The sequence below is a fragment of the Tupaia chinensis genome, unplaced genomic scaffold (genome assembly GCF_000334495.1).
Source record: "Tupaia chinensis unplaced genomic scaffold, TupChi_1.0 Scaffold000671_1, whole genome shotgun sequence".
Taxonomy (NCBI): domain Eukaryota; kingdom Metazoa; phylum Chordata; class Mammalia; order Scandentia; family Tupaiidae; genus Tupaia; species Tupaia belangeri.
This window is the reverse complement of record NW_006160193.1, coordinates 88,337-104,923: the sequence shown is the minus strand read 5'-3', so window position 1 is coordinate 104,923 and position 16,587 is coordinate 88,337. Positions and strand designations below refer to the sequence as shown.

The 16,587-nt window shown below is 42.9% G+C and overlaps 1 protein-coding gene across 1 annotated transcript in view; it reads left to right on the top strand.

Annotated features, from left to right (window-relative positions):
- The window catches only part of ATG2B (autophagy related 2B), a 96,098-nt gene that overhangs the window by 58,559 nt on the left and 20,952 nt on the right, over positions 1-16,587 (top strand). The window contains exons 24-32 of the mRNA XM_027776378.1: positions 2,888-2,994; positions 3,139-3,231; positions 4,049-4,119; positions 4,843-4,919; positions 6,399-6,569; positions 9,468-9,609; positions 12,423-12,625; positions 14,118-14,344; positions 15,512-15,620. Of these exons, the coding sequence (XP_027632179.1) occupies positions 2,888-2,994; positions 3,139-3,231; positions 4,049-4,119; positions 4,843-4,919; positions 6,399-6,569; positions 9,468-9,609; positions 12,423-12,625; positions 14,118-14,344; positions 15,512-15,620 (1,200 nt within the window). The remainder of the gene's footprint in view (positions 1-2,887; positions 2,995-3,138; positions 3,232-4,048; positions 4,120-4,842; positions 4,920-6,398; positions 6,570-9,467; positions 9,610-12,422; positions 12,626-14,117; positions 14,345-15,511; positions 15,621-16,587) is intronic.

Sequence of the window (16,587 nt, the reverse complement as noted above, 5' to 3'; positions counted from 1 at the left end):
TTTAATTGGACCAGAGAGAGACAGAGAGGTAAAGAGATGGAAAGTGAGAAAGCAAGCTGTCAGATCTGGGACTCCATCTGTGGTCAGCCATGTGGGAGTCTAGCGCCTCAATCACCATGCCACCTGCTGGCCCCTGTAACTGATTTTTTTTTTTTACCTTAAAATTTGGTTTCTAAAATCTCTGGATGACAAGAGTTTTTTTTTTTGTTTGTTTGTTTTGTTTTTTATGCTTCTTTTTTTCACGAGAGGAGACAGAAAGAGAAATAGGTGTCCCTACCCCAACAGGGCTTTCTCCCCGTGAACCACCCCAGCTGAGCTGGCTGGGGCTCAGCACAGGTGTGCACAGAGAGACCTTGGTATGCGAATCTGGACCTTCACCTGTGGCCCCAACACCATGGAGCAGTGTGTGACAATTTACCATGCCTGTCTTTTATGTCATTAAAGAAAGAGAAGGAACTCTGTGCACTAGGATCTGTAGGGTGTCTGGCAGGGGCAAGCAAGGAATACGAATGGTGTTTTGAATTACTTTTGTAAGTGGAGATTCTTTTTTAGTTTTTTCCATGGAGTGTGGGTACTCACTGGAGAGAGAGAGAGAGGTAAAGTGAAGACTCACCACTCCCAGGGGGATGACCATGCCACAATCCCTTTTCCATTCTTCTTTTGGGATTTTAGACATGCACACACATGTGCCCGGCATGATTTTCAAGGTCTCAGGTCTGGAGCTTGAACCACAGTGGGCCATGTGGGAACCCAGAACCTTAACCACCATACTACCTGTTGGTCTCTAGAGGTTCTTTAAGTGCCAGGATTTTCATTTTATTCCCTAGATCAGTAGTATGATACTGTTTTAAAGCATTTTATCGGGATTTCTATAAGTAATTTTTAGTTGAGTAACTCTATAGGGCAGTTAAATATAGTTGGTTATTTTTCAGAGGAAATTTTGTATAAGAAGTTACCTTTTCAGGATCAGCAGTTGGCGTAATGGTTATGTTGCTGGACTCCCATGTAGTTGACTGTGGTTCAAGTCCCAGATCCAGTGGTTGAAACTCACGCCAGGCGTGTATGCATGCGTGCCCAAGATCCTGATCCTGAGAGGAGAATGGAGGAGGAGGGATCGTGGCATGGCCATCTCCCCTGGGGGGTGATTTCTTGCTTTCTGTCTCTCTGGCAAGCGCATGTGCCCTATAGCAGAAAACTCTCCCCCAAAAAAGCAGTTACCTTTTCTGTGTGTGAGAATGAAAATTAGTGCACTACGAACTTTCTCATGTTCTGTGGAATGGGGAACCTTTCATTGTGCTGGGAAAATGAAGAATTATTTTTTAAAGCTTGAATGTTTTCAAAATGCTTTTTTCATGAATATCTTTAAAAAGTATGAGCATGGGATCAGCAGATGACTTAGTGGTTATGTCGCTGGACTTACATGTGGCTGACTGCGGTTCGAGTCTCGGACCTGGCAGCTTGAAACTCACACCCAGTGCATGTGTGTGCATCCCCAAAATCCTGAGAAGAGAATGGAGAAGGGATTGTGGTGTGACCATCCCCCTTGGGGGATGATTTTGTCTCTTTGGTGAGCATAAGTGTCCTATTGCAAAAATCTCTTAAAAAAAAAAAAAAAAAAAAAAAAAAGAAGAAAAAAAATTGTCCCGCTTTCCCTTTTTCTTTCTTTCTTTCTCTGGTGGGGGGTAGAGAGATGCTCAGTAGGAATACTCATTGACTGTAAGGGGAGAAAGTCAGCATAATCTCTTTATTTACTTAGATTAAAAATACAAGAGAACAGAGATTAGTGAGAGGGACTATCTTTCAGACTAAGCCAAGTATACATAAAAAAAAAAGAGAACTTCTTCCAACATTGAGTTATATAGAAAATTAGATTTTTCCACCCTCTCCCATGATTTATATAGGAAAACAGATTGATAATTTTAAGCAATTTCAGCAAAATACATATTTTTAAAGCATTGTTCCAAGCAATACAATGTGAAAGTATATTGTGTGTATACTTTGTTATTAATTTTTTTAAAGAATTATTTTTTATTTAATTTTATTTCTTCATTTATTCCAATTTGACCAGAGACACAGAGAGAAAGAGGGAAAGTGAGAAAGCAAGCCACCAGGTTCGGGACTCGAACCATGGTCAGCCATGTGGGAGTGTCCAGTGCCTTAGCCACTATGCCACCTGCTGGTCCCCATTTTGTTATTAATTTCTTAAAATAAGTTTTCTTCTAAGATTTCATTGCAGTTGTGGGATGGTTCTCTTCATTTCAGAAAAATTCTAATTTTACAAGTGCGTCTTAGAATTTTTGTTTCATAATAGTCATGTTATTATTTCATATATTCATATCTTTCATTTTATATATATTTCATATATTTGTTTAAGACCTATTACATGTTTTGATTTACATATATATAGTGAGATGAGTAATGTGATCAAAGCTATCTGTTACTGGGCCAGCAGGTGGTGTCATGGTTACATTGCTGGACTCCCACGTGGTCGGCTGCCGTTCCGGTCTCGGACCTGGTGGCTTTACACTCAGGGTGGTGTGTGCCTGACCAGATCCTGAGAGGAGAATAGAGAAGGGATTGTGGCCTGGCCATCCCCCCTGGGGGGTGATTTCTCACTTTCTGTCTGTCTCTCAAGCGAGTGCATGCTCCCTATAGTAAAAACCTCTCTCTTAAAAAAAATAAAGCTATCTGTTATCTTCCATAGTTGCCCCTCATTTTTGTGCATAAATGAAATTCCTTCAAAATTATTATTTTTTGTTTTGGTATTATGATTTCCAGTTAAATGGTTGCTTTTTCTATGTGCTATTATGTTTTATATTGCCCTTAAGGATATTATATCAAAATCTTTTCTTTTAAGGCAGGGCATTTTATATTTTTGTGATTATAGATTTTATACTTCTTGAATATTGCTGATGAACCTGTTTTGGGGTATAATCCTCCAACTTCATTTACAACTTTCCATGTTCATCTTTGGAGCTGTGCACTTGATTATAGGTACGTTCACAAATGGATTAAAATAAAGTTTCGCTATTTAAAGTATGTACTAAGCTTTGGAAACAAATACAGAGGGTCAAAATGCTTTTTTGGCAATTTTCTATTGCATCAAATTGATGATCTATGGTTTCTTTTTGGTATCAGGCCCCTGTATCTGCCAATCCGATCTCTCCTAACTGTGGAAACATTCAGCGTTTCTAGTAGTGTTGCACTGGACAAGTCCTCCTCTACTCTCAGGTACCTGTGTGAGCGTCACTGTGTACTGAATGTAGTTCTTCAAAACACACTAACTCTTACCTGCCTAAATCATTAAAACTCTTTTTACGGGGCCGGCAGGTGGTGTGGTAGTTCAGGTTCTGGACACTCACATGGTCAGCTGGTTTGAGTCCTGGACCTGGTGGCTTTCACTTGAAACTCATGCCGGGTGCATGTGCATGTGTGTGCAAAATCCCAGGAAAAAAATGGAGGAGGGATTGAGGCGTGACCATCCCCCCCGGGAGCAAAATGCAGGAGGGATTGAGGCGTGACCATCCCCCCCCGGGAGAGTGAATTACTATGAGCAAATGATTTAATCTAATTCTTTACACCATTTACATATTCCTAACATTTACAAACAACAAGGTTTTAAGAAATGCTGGGTGACAGCTGTAAGTTAAAAACTGCACATGCTTTTTTTTTTTTTCTTTTTGAGAGGTTTTCCCTATAGGGTGCGTGCGCCCACCAGCCAGACAGAGAGAGACAGAAAGCGAGAAATCACCCCCCAGGGGGGATGGCCACACCGCAATCCCTTCTCCTCCATTCTCCTCTTGGGATCTTGGGCACACATGCACATGCACCTGGCGTGAGTTTTAAGCCACCGGGTCCGGGACGTGAACCGCGGTCGACTACATGGGAGTCCAGCAACATAGCCATTACTCTGACTGCGGGTCCCAAAACTGCACATGCTTTTGATAATAGTCCTGTCAGAAAGAATAATGTATCTGAGCATACAGCGATCATGTGTATATTCAAAGCTTAGTTTTTCTGATGTTGGTTTTATCTTTCTTATCCTCAGAATAATCTTGGATGAAGCTGCTTTACATCTGTCTGACAAATGTAATACCGTCACTGTCAATTTGAATAGAGGTATGAGTTAAAAAACCAAATTGGAGTAGGTGAATGCTGCTCTTTTGTGTGCGTACAAATATTTTGAAGGGTTTTAATAAGTTATCTTCTAAGACCCTTAACGTTCGAAGGCTCTAAGTGATCTAGAGACTGCATGCTATATATGCAGAACCGGTTTTTCTATTTTCTTTTTGAGAGATTTTTGCTTTAGGGCGTGTGTACCCGCTGGAGAGACAGAGAAAGAGACAGAGAAAGAGACAGCGAGAAATCACCTTGCAGGGGGGATGGCCACACCGCAGTCCCTTCTCTATTTACTTCTTGGGATTTTAGGCACTCATGCACACGTGCCTGATGTGAGTTTCAGGCCTCTGGGTCCCAGATTCAAATCACATTTGGCCACGTGTAATTTCAATGACTTAACCACTAGAAGTCCCACTTTTTTCCAGCCAGCCACCTGCTGGCCCTCAGAGCTGATTTTTCAGTTTAAAATGGTAATGTTCTTATAACAGTAGTTAAGTGCATCAAGTTATACATACTTAAGATACGTTTTTAGTATAAGACAAATTTTGTTTCTGACTAAGAAAAAGTGAATTAAAGCATTTTCGTACTATAAAATTATGTTTCTATTATATCATAAATAATGTTAGCCCTTTCTGCAGTGAATTAAAAGAAATACTAATTTTATTGGAGTTGGTTGGGTAAGCCATACTCGGACATTTTATTAATTACTTAAAAAAATTTCAGATTATGTTCGTGTGATGGATATGGGGCTTTTGGAATTAACCATAACTGCAGTGAAGTCTGATTCTGATGGAGAACAAGTAAGTTATTAAAATAAATGGAATTTCTTATCTGTGTCCTGTATTTTGAAAAATCTGCTTTGTACTCCAGAGATGATGAGTTTTGTCTTCTCTTGAATTGTCAACAGATCCATGTACCTACTATTTGAACAGAATCCTAGCTTGCTTCCTGGCTTTAGGTCTTAAGCAAAGTTCTCTTAACATTTTTGATTTTGATTTATTAAAGCTAAAACTTCCTTTCTTGAAATTAAAAAAATATATTTAAAAAATACCTATTTAGGGACCAGCAGTTGGCGTAATGGCTAGGTCGCTGGACTCCCATGTAGTTGACCATGATTCGAGTCCTGGACCCAGTGGCTTAAAATCATGCCAGGTGCGTGTACATGCGTGCCCAAGATCCCGAGAGGAGAATGGAGGAGAAGAGCTTGTGGTGTGGCCATCCCCCCTGGGGGTGATTTCTCACTTTCTGTCTCTCCATCTCTCTTTCTTTCTGGCAAGCGCACTCACCCTATAGCAAAACCTTTCCCAAAAAAACCAAACCAAAACAAAAAACCAAACCTATTTAATGACCACAGTAAGCTATATAGCCTCAGCTAGGTGCTATTTTATAGTCTATTCATTCTACTCACAGTTTCATGCCTAAAGTAAAACATTTGTTCAGAGATATTTATATATCAGCTGAACTTGCAATTGAAAGTAGTTAAATCAATTAAGATATTTTGTTAGCCAATAACATGTGGGGGGAGGGGAGGAATGGAAAGCAACTGCAGATTATCAGGGAGGGTGGAAGGAGGGTTGGGAAATGGCAGAGAGTGAAAAATGGAGGATGGATACATATGTCCGAAACAAGAGGAAGGTTGGGAAATGGCAGAGGGTGAGAAATGGAGGATGGATACATATGTCCGAAACAATAAATGGAAAATTATTTGTTGATGGTAACATGTACAACTAAGCCACTATACAGTGTATGCTGGACGGGAAACTGCATGTTTTTTTTTATGTTGTGATGATGTTCAGTGAATGAATGTAAAATAATTTTAAAAAATCTAATTTACATAACATTAGTTTTTGTACAAAAATAGATAAAACATTTTAAAATTCATATTGAATTATGAGTACTTTCTTCCCTGTGGCATGACAAAATAGCATATATTTTAATGTAAATCTGGGCACAAAAATACATTTTTGTTTGTTTTTTGGAGAGGTTTTTGCTATTGGGTGCGTGCGCTCACCAGAAAGACAGACAGAGAGTCAGAAAGTGAGAAATCACCCCCAGGGGGGATGGCCACGCCGCAATCCCTTCTCCTCCAGTCTCCTCTCGGGCACACACGCACTTGTGCCCGGCGTGAGTTTAAGCCACTGGGTCTAGGACTCGAACCTCGATTGACTACATGGAGGTCCAGCAACATAGCCATCATGCTAACTGCTGGTCCCCCAAAATACGTTTTTTCTGTCTTGCTTGGAGAAGATCTTGACTCTCTTTTCCCACGTTCTGTCCAGACGGAGCCCCGCTTTGAGTTACACTGTTCCAGTGACGTTGTCCATATCAGAACGTGTTCAGACTCCTGTGCCGCACTGATGAATCTCATTCAGTACATTGCCAGCTACGGCGACTTACACGCGCCTGACAGGGCGGAAACGAAGCCTGGAGCGGCTCCAAAGAAGCCCAAGGTACAGTCACAGCGTTACCGCCCCAGGCCTCGCGGTGGGGTGACAGGTTCCATCACTGAGGCCTTCCTGGCAGTCCTAAGGCCGAAAAGACACTTTGAAAAGCCACCTCTTTATTCTTTATCTTCAGAGTCATGGGTCTGAAAAGGTGATTCCAGTGGACCTTCTTGGTAAACCTCTGTATTGTTTGGAATTCTTTGTTTCAGAACCCTGATTTTTTCTCAGCTAACATGCTGGTTTTCCTCTAGACATAAGTTAGTTTCGTCTGTCTTAGGGAAAAAGAAGAAAACATTGTCATGTAAGAACTTGTTAGATGCAAGCTGTACGTAAAAATGCTACGAGGAGATGGCAGGTGTTGGTGTTTTTCCTGGAAGACTTATTTTAGGTCCTGATATATTCCCTATTTTTTTTATCTATAATACTATCAAGTTTTCAGTATACTTACTCACATGTGATTTCCCTGTCCCTTCCTGAAAACCTAGTGAGAGAACGGGTTAAAGGTTATCATCTCTGTTTTTATTATTTGTTTGTTTTTAAAATTTTGCCAGAGGGTGCCAGAGAGAGAGAGAGAGAAAGCGAGAAAGCATCCCCCACAGGGAGTGGTCACGCCGTAATCCCTTCTCCTCCGTCTCTCCCACTTTTCAGAATTTGAGCACATACACGTACACACCGGTGTGTTTCTCAAACCACTGGGTCCAAGGCTCGAAGCTTTGGCCATGTGGGGTCGAGCTGCCTTACCCACCGTGCCACAGGCTGGCCGTTATCTGCCTTACAGATGGTAAGACCCAGGGAATTTAGGTGATTTGCCCTAATTAGTAGCAACAAATCCAGATACTTAGTTTCCCAGTTCAGTGCCTTTTTTTTTTTTTTTTTTTTTTGGTATATCCCAAGTGTCACCTTTCTGATCTCACCTATGGCCAGTTTGTTTTGCATTTTTTATTTTCCATCCTTCTTCATAGCTGTTTCTGTGAGCACAGCTATCACTCCCCTTAGGTTATGTCCCCTTTAGTATGTACTTGAGTAAGGATCTGACTACCGGCACATTAGCTTTTTCCAGGATTACCTTGTGTTTGTTTTTCACCTCTGTTCCTGACTCTAGTCTGCTGTATTCCCACTGATAATAAGATGATTTATGATTCTCCTGCTCCACTGCTTACTCTTTATAAGAATATTCTCTAGTTTGGGGGCTAGCAGATGGCATAGTGATTAAGACGCTGGACTCCAATGTGACCAGCCATTGTTCGAGTCTCAGACCAGGCGGCTTGAAACTCATGCTGAGTGTGTGTGCGCGTATGCCCAAGATCCTAAGAGGAAAATGGAAGAGAAGGGCTTGCAGCATGGCCGTTCCTCTGAGGAGTGGTTTCTCAGTTTTTGTCTCTCTGGTCAGTGGAAGCTCTCTAAAGCAAAATTTTTTTCTTTTTTTTAAAGAATATTCTGGGGACCAGCAGTTAGTGTAATGGCTATGTCACTGGACTCCCACGTAGTCGACCACGGTTTGCGTCCCGGACCCAGTGGCTTAAAACTCACACTGGGCGCATGTGCGTGCGTGCCCAAGATCCTGAGAGGAGAATGGAGGAGAAGGGATTGCAGCGTGGCCATCCCCCCTGGGGGGTGATTTCTCGTTTTCTCTCTCTGTGTCTCTTATCTGTCTGGCGAGTGCATGTACCCTATTGCAAAAACCTCTCCAAAAAAAAAAAGAATATTTTGTAGGAAGTTTTGTTTTTTTTTTTGAGGTTTTTGCTATAGGGCGTGTGGGCTTGCCAGACAGACAGAGACAGAGAGATAGAAAGCGAGAAATCACCCCCCAGGGGGGATGGTCACGTCACAATCCCTTCTCCTCTATTCTCCTCTCGGGATCTTGGGCATGCACGCACACGTGCCTGGCGTGAGTTTTAAGCCACCGGGTCTGAGACGCGAACTGCCGTCGACTACGTGGGAGTCCAGCGACATACAACTGCTGGTTCCCGTATAGAAGTTATTTAATATGATCCCTTTCAGCCTGGATCTTTCCATCTGAGTCATGCTCATATCTAAAAAGCATGGTCTGAATATAATGAATCCATAGTTCACTAACCAGATGGTTAAGTGCTGGTGCTAGAATTAAGCCCTGTGAATCACTACTTAGCAGATTTCCCCTCTTGTGCAAGCCCCCTACTGTCCTCAGGTGCTTAAGAAGTGAGTCTTTGACCTGCGGTGGCTTTGTCGCACAGGGATGAAAATCATCGAGGTTGTCTAATTTGACAAGATTAAGCTTAGTCATCCCCATTTCCCCAGCCTTGCTGCAGTTTTTTGCAGCTTCCCTCTCTTCTAATACGTTGCTTCTTAAAGATCCCAGCTCACTGTGTTGGCTTTGAAGTAATGACTCTCTTTGTGTTTGCCAGTAGTTGGGGTGATAACAGCTACAGCAGTGCCCCTTGTTTGTAGAGGACATAGACCAAGACCTGGGTGGGTGCCCGAAACCTCAAATAGCAATAAAAGCTGTGTGCACTGTTTTTTCATGTCTAGTAACAGGTGTGGCTACTCAGTGACTACTAAGCGGAGAGAGTGTGCTGCCAGGGCGTGCTGGAGAGGCGGTGCCCATGTCCTGGCACGTGGGGTGGGAAGGCAGCCTCCTTAGGCTGCCCTGGCAATTTAAAACTTATAAATTGCTTATCTGGGGATTTCCCATTTAATATGTTTTGACCATGGGTAACTGAATACATGAACAGCAGAGCCACAAAGGGCGGACTCTTGTAAAACTTAAAATAGAAATGGAACAGCTTGCCGAAGGTAAAGAACGAGTGTGTTCCTGTTTCCAGTGCTTTTGTGAAATGCAGTGTATTTATAAACATGAAACAAATTTAAGTAGTTTGCTTCTGAAGAGCATTTTCAGTTATTTTTCACTAGAATTTTTGGCTGCAGACAGATTCCAGCGGTCGGACATCCTCGCGTGGTCCCGTGCTTCCTGAGGCAGATCAGCAGATTTTACAAGATCTGATGAGTGATGCCATGGAGGAGATCGACGCCCAGCAGGCCCCGTCGTCCGTAAACCCACAGGCCAATGGTAGGACCAGGAGCGTTTCTCTGGGGGCACTGAGGTAGCTGAGGCTTGCATTATTTGTGTTCTCATGACTTCCTCAGTATGTGACTTACTAATGAAAAACACATCTGAGTTTTGGTGGATTTTTGTTAGTCAATAAGCTTGTGTCTAGGAGATAAATAACCTGGCTAAAGTGGTGCAGAGTAAGTGGAACCAAAGCTCATTTTTTTCTGATAGCTTCTAGCCCAGTAACACACACTGGCAGACACGCGTGCAGGCTGAGAATGATAGATAATGGCGTGAGAGCACTTCAGAATGTGCCGTGCTCACCGGGGCTGGGAAGGATTAGCAGTGGCTTCATTGGACTTCCGTGGAAGTGAGTTGAGTTGGCTTTTGAGAGGGAGGTGGGATTTAAGAGTGCAAGGAGGAGTGAGAAGGTAATCTTGGCAAAGCCATTAACACCCACAGAGTGTAGACGGAGTCGGCCTGAGCCTTGATTATCTAGCTGAACATTCAGGCTATTACCAGCATGAAAGTTTCTTTCTTGCTGAAAAGAAATGAAGAATTAGCCCAGAAAGTTGGATAAGCAGAGAAGGGCTGATGATTAGAGATCCTTGAACATGAAATGGAAACATACATTTTTTTTTTTTTGAGAGGTTTTTCACTATAGGGTGCGTGCACTCGCCAGACAGACAGAGAGAGACAGAAAGTGAGAAATCACCCCCCAGGGTGGATGGTCACGCCCCAGTCCATTCTCCTCTCGGGATCTTGGGCACACACACACACGCACCCGGCGTGAGTTTTAAGCCACCGGGTCCAGGACGCGAACCGCGATCGACTAAGTGGGAGTCCAGCGACATAGCCATTACACTGACTGCTGGTCCTGAAACATAAATATTTTGAAGCATCTATTTTCAAAAATATTTTTTCCAATTGGATAGATATAGCTTGCTCTATATATTATGGGAATCTTAATTTTAAAATGTTACTTTATGGTATTTAAAAAAATTTAGCATTAGGGCCCCGTGCCCTAGTGGTTAAGGGAGCTGGATCCCACATGACTGACCACATGTTTCAAATTTCAGTCCTGGTGGAATCGCGTGCATGCCAAAAATCTAAACAATGGAGATGGGATTGCAGCCTGATCACGCCCCGCTTGGGGCTGCTTTCTCCCTCTCCCTCTGTCTCCCTGTCTCTGGCGAGCTCGCGTGCCCTTCGGCAAATAAGAAAGTGGAAAATTTGGCATTGAATGTTGCTTTCATTCTAATTTAGGACACAACCAAGGAAGCAAACTGGGGCTTCTCACTTCCGGTGTACTACATTATTTGCTTTTTTATTTGTGCATTTTCGTTTTCTTTTTAATTGCACATGCACTTGCCAGAGAGCGAGCGAGGGAGAGAACCCCCAGTGGGGCATGGTCATGCTGCAGTCCCCTTTCCTTCATTTCTCCATCTTGGGAGGATTGGGGGAACACACACATACTTGTACCAGCGTGTTCTTTAAGCTCCTGGAGCTGGGACTTGAACACTGGTCAGCCATGTGAGATCTGGCTCCTAATACACAGCACTTAACCATTGTTCTGTGGGGCTGGCCCTGTACTGTGAACACATTATTTGTAATAAATGATAACAGTTATTTTACTTTCACGGGAAAGAATATTTAATGACTATTTACTGAGCAACTTGAATATAACATTCTGTACTAGTCACTGGGCACCTGTAATGGTGAGTAAGTCGGGGTGTTGCCGCAGGTTTGCCTGAGGTTGCAGTCGTAGCAGTGAACTGCAGTGCTTAAGCTGGGCATGGCTTGGATCTCAGGCTTGGCTTGGATCTCAGGCTTGGAAGCTTGCTGGGTGAGTGATCCTGTGCTAGGATCCCGAGGTGCTGGAATGCTGAGAACGGGGGCCACAGCATGAAGAGACCCTGTCGAGGGCGCTACTCTCCAATCCACTTTCACTCTTTCTTATGCATGTGCACATGTTCTTTATCATGAATGAAATAAATGAACTTAAAAGATTTACTAAAAAAAATGGTGCTGCCATAGAAGAACTTAAAATCTAGTCTGTGAGTGTCTCGAGGCCACAGTGTGGCTTTATTTGTGTTAGTATTCTCAGCCCCATCACAGCGCTTGGTTGAATGAATGGACGAAGAAGTAGTGAGTTACATGCATAATCTAAGTGTGTAAAACTAGATGTTCACCTGCAGATTGGGGTGCACATGCAGCCATGTGTGAGCGTCACACTGAGACATAGCTGAGGACAGGTGACCAGTTTGGGTGACCAGTGCCCCAAGAAGTCCTCTTTTCATTGTGTGGAATCTCTGCCCTCTTTACGCTGCACCAACAATTTATTACACACCTCCCCCTTCCACAGACTGAGATTTCTGCCATTTTTGGTGAGGCACTGCTGGGCGTAGGGGGTTTTTCTCCTCTTGCGGTTTTGCCCCACGGTCTTCTCCCGGAGTTCACCCACGAGACAGAATGGTCAGGATGAAATCTCTGCTAAAGTGAACTGCGAGTTCCTGCTTACCAGCCACTGCTGATTTCCTGAGCTGCTCAGTGCAGAGAGCCGAGAGGGGGCAGTCTTTACTTTATGGCATTGTTTTCTATTTTCTTAGAGGAATTATGTACTACTCTTTTTATTAGTGGTCTTTGATGTATTTCGGCCTTTTGCTGAGGTGTTTGAGGATAAGCTGCTGAATCTGTCTTTAAAGCTTAGATTCATGTTATAAGAGAGAGTGCTGGTGAGCGCACTCCATGTGTATCTGACACATGGTTAACATCTTTGTAAGCATGTTATCAATGTCTCAAAGTGTGCCAACATGTACCATTTTATCTAGGCATTTTGGATGAAAAAGCTCAAATACAGGAGCCATGCTGTTCGGACCTTTTCCTGTTTCCGGATGAGAGTGGGAATGTGTCCCAGGAGTCTGGCCCCACTTACACCTCCTTCACTCACCACTTGATAAGCGATGTGGTGGCTGGTGTGCCGGCTGAAAATGATGACTTCTGCATTCTTTTTGCACCAAAAGCAGCTGTCCAGGTAAAAATGAATAGCCTTTGTGAGACCTTAAGGAACGTTATAGCGTATGTATGCTCACTGGAGAGAGAGAGAGTGAGAAAGCACTCCGGGGGGATGGCTACACTGCACTCCCTTCTCCACTCTCCTCTTAGGATTTTGGACACACACACGCACCATTTTTTTCAAGCTGGGTCCAGGACTCGATCAGTACAGTTGGCCATGTGGGATTCAGCTTTCTTAACCACTATGCCACCTCATGGCCCTCTAAGATTCTTAAGATTTTGTTAACTCTACAATTCAAAATTACATTGATTCGTAATTTACTGCTGATGCTTTGTAAAGAATTGTTATACATTCCTCTTTCTATGCCACATCTTTCAACAACTCAGAGAAGGATGCTTTATATTTGCAGGATTTCCTACCTAGGTTATTGACCTACAAACATTGTATGTATTAAGATGGCTTTTCCGGATAGTGAAACTAAATGACAGCAGATGTACGCACAGAATCGCTAGTCTAAAATTAGAAAAGATAATGTGGGTGGTGTGAGGGCTAAGAGGTATACGTGCGTGCGCGCACACACACACACACACACACACGCCAGCATATATCATTTTTTTTTAAGCCTTTGAATTGTAACTTACTAGGTGATCATGGTATTTACCAAGTTCTGAGAAACTTCTGGTTAAATTTAAAAACTCAAAGCAATCAAACTCAGGATAAAGCTGCGATTGGAAACATGGTCAGTATATGGAAACTGGTCAAGGTTTGGGGTGGCATGCAGTGTTGGTTTTAGGAGACAAAATACACATACATGCTCACGCACACACCAACCAGCCTACACGTACACTTAGCACAAAATCTATACTTTTTATTATCAAACAATTAGCAAAAGCCAAATTGTAAACTATAAAAATAATCCTTGTGGAGTGATTTACGTAGGAAAGGAAGAGATGTAGAAAAAGAGTTCCTTTTTTAAAGTGAATTATTTGTCTATTCATCATTATTATTATTTTTAAAGAGTTATTTATTTGATTTTTTATTTATTCATTTATTTAATTTGACTATAGAGAGTGAGAGAAAGTGAGGAAGCAAGCCACCAGGTCTGGGACTTGAACCACAGTCGGCCATGTGGGAGTGTCCAGCACCTTAACCACCAAACCACCTGCTGGTCCCCTTGTTACTATTATTACTATTCTAATTTGCTATAGGGCACATGCGCTCAGGAGAGAGAGGCAGAGAGAGAGAGAGAAAGTAAGAAAGCAAGCTGCCAGGTCTAGGACTTGAACTATGGTCAGCCATGTGAGAGTCCAGTGCCCCAACCACCACACCACCTGCTGGCCCAAGAGTTTATTTAATGGTTAACAAAGTAGAGTGTCTTAGTGATGATTAATGTCAGTAATTATCACCCCATTTTGTGTATCAAAATTGATAAGAATGTAGAATGTAGAAATCTCCTTGAGATGTGCAGTTGTTTCTAATGAAATAAGAGTTTTCTGTTCGTTTGTTTTAGGAGAAAGAAGAAGAACCAGTTATAAGAATCATGGTCGATGACACGATCGTGATTAGAGACAATCACTTCAGTCTGCCCATCAAGAAGACAGACACAAGCAAAGCCCCGGTACACTTCCCCATCCCTGTCATTCGGTATGTGGTGAAGGAAGTCTCTCTTGTATGGCATCTCTATGGAGGAAAAGATTTTGGAGCAGTTCCTCCTACTTCTCCTGCTAAGAGTTACATGTAAGTTAATTCCTGCAGAAGTCTATTTGGTAGGCCAATATAGTCTTCTTACAAAAACCAGAAAATTAATGATTTTAAGAGTTACTAATAAGGGAACCGGCAGTTAGCGTAATGGCTATGTTACTGGACTCCCACGTAGTCGACCGCGGTTCACGTCCCAGACCTGGTGGCTTAAAAAACTCACGCCGGGCGTGTGTGCGTGCGTGCCCAAGATCCCGAGAGGAGAATGGAGGAGAAGGGATTGCGACGTGACCATCCCCTCTGGGGGGGTGACTTCTCGGTTTCTGTCTCTATGTCTCTCTCTGTCTGGCGAGCACACGTGCCCTATAGTGAAAATCTCTCCAAAAAAAAAAAAAAGAGTTAGTAATAAATGAGTATTAAAAACATTTCATTTAAATCTCTTTAAACTTTCCGTGGGTGAACTTATCTGTATTGGATTTTTACTAAGATGTCGACTTACTTGATTTTCATGCCCCCAAATTTACTGGGGTCTACCATGTTGCCTATTCACAGAAATGAATGAGAACTGACCCCTGCTCTCAATTCTAAAGGGAGAGATAGGCATGCGAGTGAGCTAGGGCAGTGGCTGTGCATGCTGGGGACCTGAGCCCTGGTGGCCAGCAGGACCCCCAGTAGGGGTGGCTGTGTGGGGCACTTGTTCACCTAGGGCAGTGTTTTGCAGCCAGGACAAAACAGGCTAGGCTGGGGGCAGACGTTCCTGCTGGGAGCAGTACTGCTTGGCATGATCCTTCTGCTTCTTAAAAGTGACGTTAAAACACTTCCATCTTTTCTGCAGTTACTTTCTGTATTATCAGTAAGTGGGATTTCCGAGACCTGTGCTCTTAGGAAAGGTTTCTGAAATAAATGATAAGGAGGTTTCATTTCTAAGTGTCTCCTCTGATACAGATTCCAGCATCACGATTAGGTTTTCCTGTAGTTCTGGATGTATAGAAAGGAGCTAATTAATGTCAGTGATAAGATGCACATTTTCCATGTCTCCAAAGTATTAAAGATAATGGTTTTGATTTATAGTAATATGTGTGTCAATATTCTCATAGTTCTATAATCTTAATTTTCTCTTTCCATCTTAATATTTTTTCCTGATATCATTCACTGACTCTTTGAACATTCCTTTAACAAGTTTTTTCTTTTTTCTTCCATTTTTAGAAGCCCCCAGAGTTCACCTTCTCACACACCCACAAGACAGGGGCGTAATATGGTGTGTGGGGGAAAAGGAAGAAACCATGACTTCTTAATGGAAATACAATTAAGCAAGGTAAGATCGCATTTTGAGAGGAAAAATCCATTTAGGTAGAGGCATTCAGAGGGGTTCTTTGGTTACACTCACCTCCTGGTTTTGAGCCACCTTGGACTGAAAAAGTCCAAGGATGTTGTGTGAACTTTCACCTCTTTTTCTTTCTCAGATGTCCTGAGAAAACTGAGGTGTTTGTGTCATTGTTTTCTCTGACTACCCCCAGGGCAGTGGTTCTCAGAGTGGAGCCAGCTCAGAATCCCCTGGAGGGCTTACAGAAAAGGAGGTCTCTGGACCTCACCCCAGTCTCTGCTTCTGTAGGTCTGAGGCAGGGTCTGAAAATTTGCACTTGTGGTGAGTTCCCAGGCTTTGGGAAGGCCCCTGTCCTAGTATACCTGTCTGGGGAGGCTGCTTTTGAATAGTGCATTTGGTAGGGCCCCAGAAACTTTTAGAGGCCTGTAGGGCCAGACCACTGATGCCGTGATGTGCACGGAATGCTGGTGCTTGTTTGAGATGATAGCAAGTATCCTGTTTTAGGGTAGTGAGCACAGAAATACTGTGGTGAAGACAATTCCATATATTTGACCACACCCTTGGCCCCTTTTGGAATCGAACCCTGCTTCCGTGGATTCTTTTTCCAGCAGTGTTCACAGGTGTGTGAGATGATGAGGTCTTACGCCTGCTGGAAAGGAGGCAATACTGTCCTAAGACCAGATAAGAAATGTTAGACTTATTTGTCTATGGTTGGGTACACATCAATTTTATTTTTTATTTAAAAAAAAATTTTTTTTAGAGAGGTTTTTGTTACAGGGCTTGTGTGCTCGCTGGAGAGAGAGACAAAAAAATGAGAAATCACCCTCCAAGGTGGAGATGGCTGGGTGGGGGGGGGATGGCCATACTGCCATCCTTCCTTCTCCAGTCTCCTCTTAGGATTTTGGGCACGTGTGCACAAGTGCCTGGCATGAGTTTCAAGCCACTGGGGCTGGACTCG